The following is a 5,565-nucleotide window of genomic DNA, read 5'->3' on the forward strand; positions in this document are numbered from 1 at the left end:
ATGCATTGGAGAAGGAAATGGCAACCCACTCCAGTGTTCTTGCCTGGAGAATCCCAGGGACAGGGGAGCCTGGTGGGCTGCTGTCTGTGGGGTCGCACAGAGTCAGACACAACTAAAGTGACTTAGTAGTAGTAGTAGTAGACAGCATATTAAAAAGCAGAGACATTACTTTGCCAACAAATGTCCGTCTAGTCAAGGCTATGGTTTTTCCAGTAGTCATGTATGGATGTGAGTTGGACTGTGAAGAAAGCTGAGCGCCAAAGAATTGAGGCTTTTGAACTGTGGTGTTGGAGAAGACTCTTGAGAGTCCCTTGGACTGTAAGGAGATCCAACCAGTCCATTCTAAAGGAGATCAGCTTTGGGTGCTCTTTGGAAGGAATGATGCTAAAGCTGAAACTCCAGTACTTTGGCCACCTCATGCAAAGAGTTAACTCATTGGAAAAGACTCTGATGCTGGGAGGGATTTGGGGGCAGGAGGAGAAGGGGATGACAGAGGATGAGACGGCTGGATGGCATCACTGACTCGATGGACGTGAGTTTGAGTGAACTCTGGGAGTTGATGATGGACAGGGAGGCCTGGCGTGCTGCGATTCATGGGGTCGCAAAGAGTCGGACACGACTGAGTGACTGAACTGAACTGAACTGAACTGATGGGACCAGATGCCATGATCTTAGTTTTCTGAATGTTGAGCTTTAAGCCAACTTTTTCACTCTCCTCTTTCACTTTTATCAAGAGGTTCTTTAGTTCTTCTTCACTTTCTGTCATGCGGGTGGTGTCATCTACATATCTGAGATTATTGATATGACAAACCTAGACAGCATATTAAAAGCAGAGACATTACTTTGCCGAGAAAGGTCCATCTAGTCAGAGCTATGGTTTTTCCAGTAATTATGTATGGATGTGAGAGTTGGACTATAAGGAGAGCTGAGTGTCAAAGAGTTGATGCTTTTGAACTGTGGTGTTGGAGAAGACTCTTGAGAGTCCCTTGGACTGCAAGAAGATCCAACCAGTCCATCCTAAAGGAAATCAGTCCTGAATATTCATTGGAAGGACTGATGCTAAAGCTGAAACTCCAATACTTTGGCCACCTGATGCGAAGAACTAACTCATTTGAAAAGACCCTGATGCTGGGAAAGACTGAAGGCAGGAGCAGAAGGGGGAGACAGGTTGAGATGGTTGGATGGCATCAGCGACTCAATGGACATGAGTCTGAGCAAGCTCGGGGAATTGGTGATGGACAGGGAGGCCTGGCGTGCTGCAGTTCATGGGGTCGCAAAGAGTTGGACACAACTGAGAGACTAAACTGAACTGAACTGACCGCTGTGGACTGGAACAGTCATGGGATAGGGCTCTGGGCAAGGAGCCTGCAGGACTAGAGGAGGGCAGGGAACAACGGTAGAAAGGAGGCTGTCACCAGCCAGCAGGAGAGAAGGCATGTGGTTCATCAGGGGAGAAGTGACCATGCACATTTTAAGGCAGTTTGTCACTTCAGGGGGATGCAATGGAGCTGGGCCTGTGCGCCTAATAACCACAGTGAGAGAAGGTGCCACCCGGCGGGCTCCTCCCAGACAGCATTCCAGACCTTGTGACGTCGAAGCTAGCAAGCAGCCCAGAGCAGACACGCAACGAAAAACAACTCATGGCCATTAAAGCGAAAAAGGCCCTCCTGATGGGGGATATTGAGCAGTGAGTCACTTGAGGCCATAGAAAGCTGCAAAGGACCGAAGGAGCCAGAAGGGGAAGCCCCGAGGCAGAGGCAGGAGGAGAAGGAACCACTAGAGGGCAGATCTTTTCTACATATATTTTCTTCCAAAAAGGAAGCTCTTTGGCCTTTTGTGAATCTCACTGATACAAAGGCAGGTTCCTCCCTGCTCGAGGTCACACACAGACACAACTGAATGAGGACAACGTGTATCATGGCTGTGACACTTCCATGTGGCAAAGGACTTCCACGCTGAAACATGACTCCTCTTCCTCACACACACAGTGACTGGCATCTTTCTCTTTTTTCACATGAGCTTACGAGGACAAAACCCAAATCACAGCCAGACAAAGGGGTCTGTGAGGCAAATACTCAGGCCACAGAATTACAAAAGTAGACAAGGCCCTTAAAGGGCAGCTGGTCCAAGGCTTTTCAAAAATAATACCATCTTAACTTTTTCCTTCCAAAGTTGGGCATATGTCCAGGAGGCGCAATACATAAAAAGGATCAACGCAGAACCGTTCTGGTTAAACGAACAGGGCACCTTGGATGTCCTCTCATCTCTCGTCTTACTCAGGAAATGTGGGCAGAAGCAGACAAGTGGCTGGAAGGCGTTAGGAGACACAAGCTTGGTCCACCTCACAGCCAGCTGTGTGCTCAGGCCTGGGGACCGTGTGGAGCCCCCAGGTAAAGAGCACTGCTGTGCTCCACAAAGCCCCTGCCAGTGAAAGCATGTGGGGCAGGGATCCTGGGGGGAAAGAGAGCATAGGGAGGAATTCCCTCCAACTCCCTCGTGTGACTGACAGAAGTTAAATCCTCTTTACTCTTCAGCTTTCAAACTGTGGTCCCGGCACCTCTTTGCCGAAACCTTCCCGATGTTCCAGCCCAGCTTCTCTCCCTCCTCGCGTCTTCCATAATAAAAACCTCCAGTCCTTATCTGGCACTTAAGTTACAGTACAATGTCCACACGCCCCTGTGTCATCTCCCCAGGTTCCTCAAAGGACAAGGCAGGGGTTTTACCACAAGCAGACGGGGGTGCTGGCTCCCAGGAGGTACGGGCAGCGGCTGCAGGGATCCCCAGGCCAAAACCTGCGTTTGTTTTACTTCGTGTCCTGCTGATCTAGGATGGCGCCACCATCCTAGACCATGGGGTCCCAAAGAGTGACGCAGGACGTGCAGCCTGCTCCTGGAATACCTTCTCTTGCTGTTCATGCTCCTCACTCGCGTCCACGTGTCCGTCTCCGGGTTGTAGACCTCCACAGTGCTCAGCCGCAGCTGGCCGTCGTACCCGCCGATGGCGTAGAGGAGCCCGTTCACCACGGCCACGCCGACGCGGCTGCGGGCTGTGCTCATGGGATGGCACTTCTCCCAGCGGTTGGCGACGGGGTCAAACACTTCCACCACATTCAGGGAGTCACCTGCATAAAAATTTGCTACTCAAATTAAAACAAATGAGACCGCTCGTTTAGATCACGGCTGCTGGGCAATGATTACATGGCATGTTCGACTTGATCTTATCAGCTCTTCCCACACAATCACTCAAGGCTGGAGGGCCCCCTGTGGAACTGGAGCCGGGGATAACCTCAAACCTAATTCTTTAAGGGAAATCAGAAGCAGACTGGAGGCACTTGTTTCCTTTCTAGACAGGGCGCTTTTAAGTGGCAAGAAGGTTCTTCACCTGCTGAAAGGCAAAGGTGAAGGCAAATGGGGTCCACTATTTCCCCGACCCGGGCGGCATGCCCACAGAGCAGGGCATGGCTCCAGTGCGACTGTTGCTTCCTAGCAGGGGGCCCTGGGCAAGCTGCTTGGCATCCCCATCTTCTGTTCTCACACGTGAGATCATTTCCAGGGCAGAGTTCCCACGAGAATTACATGACAGAACACCTAGCAGAGTTCTAGACTATACCCCGTGCTCAACAAATGGTAACCACGGCAGCAGGAGTAACTCCAACCCCACCATTTTCACTATTGTTGTTGTTTTTTTTTTTAAAAGATCAAATAAAATAACCCCCTCCCTGTTTTCTTCTGTTTTGGGACACTCAACACCTGCCATGCTCTACGTTCACTAGTTGAGGACTTACCTTTTCCAGGTCATATGGTTAACAAGCAGCAGAGGCCAGGACCCATCTCCCCACGAAGTTTCAATCAAAAGCAAAACTGCCCAGGACTGCCCACCAGCTCCCCACCTCCCATCAGCCTGGCGGCCTCTGAAGAGGCCAGGCCTTCACATCCTAGGTGACAACTCCCTGTGCCTCTGCACTGCAAGGACTCAGCAGTCTCCACTGCCCTCTCCTAGAGTACTCCCGCCCGACAGTGACACCTGGGGTGGGCAGGAGGGGCCCGGGCTCCAGGGAGCGTTCCTGAGAGCCTGACTGTATGACACAGGAGTGCCAAGAACAAGAGGACTATAAGGCACGTGTATTTCACTAGCGGCTAAGAGTCCAAGAGTGAAAAGTACTGACAGTGCAGACCCTGTGTACTTGGAGAATCTGGCTTCTTACACGGTGACATCTCAGAGTCTAAGCCCAGAGGGCCACACGACCCGATGTGATTAGCCTGGTAACAGAATTGGGTCTCTGATTATATCCTATCCAGAGCCGAGTAAATCCCGTAGCTGACAGGATATTAGAGAATGAGTGTGGGCCCAGGAGCCAGGCCCTTGCTCAGCCCAAAGAACTTGTGTGAACACAGATCAAGTTCTCTGAGCCTCAATTTCCTCACTGTGAAGGCCAGGCCTGCAGGATTTCTAAAGACCTTTTGTGCTCTGATATTCTGTTTCAAGAGTATTAATATCTGACATGCCCTAACAGCAGAGCGATGATATAAAATCAAAAGGCACCAGGGAGAGGAAGCAGGGGAGCCAGGCTAGCTTGTTGGGTGCTTCTTCAACCACGGCGGCCAAGACGGGGGTCTATGAAGGGGAGCTGCAAGATACCTGCTGAGTTGAGGCCCCCCACAGCATAGATGAGCCCAGCGATGGATGTGCAGCAGCGAGGCCGAGTTCTGAAAGCCGGCAGGTGGGGCCGGCGCTCTGGCATGAGGTGATAGTCCTTTGCTTCATCTACCAGGTCCCTGGAATAAAGAGCAAGAATCCAGGACAGGAAGGACTCTCTCCTCTTGCCCCACATTTTCAGGTCCCACCCACAACTGCATGGGAAGCCTAGGAGGAAGGTTTGGTCTCAAAGAACGCAGGCGAGTCCAGGGAAACAACACACAACCACTGAGACCCACTCGACACTGGAGGGACGAGATGAGTGGAGCCCACCTCCGCTAGCTAAATAGAAGAAAAACAGTCTTGTATAGACTAGCTGGGCTTGGGGAGGCTCAACAAGCTGCCTGCATCCTATTGCCACTCAGACCCAGCTCTTCCTTTTCTTTCCTTAACTCACACCCTGTGATGAACCATCTCACCTGGACTGAGGCGGCAGAAGCCACCTGCTCCTGAGAGACCCCCTGCCTCCAGGCCGGCCTCCACCCTGCCGTCCAGGTTGGTTTTCTAATTAAGACCCTTCCGTAACTACCCACTGCCTACAGAACCAAGCTCAAACTCCCCAACGGCACCCTTGAGACTGCTCATTCCAGGGGCTCAGCTGCCTCCAGCCACACCTCCAGCCCAACCTGACACACACCTTCACACTGCTTGCCCCCCCCCCCCCCGACTTCCTCCTGAGCCAGCTGCGAATGTGGAATGTGATGAGCAAGAAGGAAGACGCAGACGCTCCGCTGCTGCTCTACTTTATAACCTCCTCCCCCGCGGATGGCGTCTCCTGAGCTGTTTTGGTGGCTCTGCCGCATCACAGTCTCTTTGGTTTACCCTGGGTACCATTTCTGCCTGCTCCTAAATATGCCCCACCCACCCCGC

General features: G+C 52.0%; 1 protein-coding gene across 8 annotated transcripts in view; it reads right to left on the reverse strand.

Moving 5' to 3' along the window:
* KLHL18 (kelch-like family member 18) overlaps nt 1-5,565 on the reverse strand; it is a 56,568-nt gene that overhangs the window by 14,462 nt on the left and 36,541 nt on the right. For 7 of the 8 annotated variants that reach the window (XM_010862362.1, XM_010862363.1, XM_010862360.1 and 4 more), the window contains exons 6-7: nt 4,639-4,775; nt 2,899-3,136 (exon numbers count right to left, since the gene is read on the reverse strand). In XM_010862362.1, the coding sequence (XP_010860664.1) occupies nt 2,899-3,136; nt 4,639-4,775 (375 nt within the window). The remainder of the gene's footprint in view (nt 1-2,898; nt 3,137-4,638; nt 4,776-5,565) is intronic. The other variant, XM_010862364.1, reaches the window with a different exon arrangement.

Source organism: Bison bison, unplaced genomic scaffold (assembly GCF_000754665.1).
Source record: "Bison bison bison isolate TAMUID 2011002044 unplaced genomic scaffold, Bison_UMD1.0 scf7180017864482, whole genome shotgun sequence".
In the NCBI taxonomy this organism is placed as follows: Eukaryota; Metazoa; Chordata; class Mammalia; order Artiodactyla; family Bovidae; genus Bison; species Bison bison.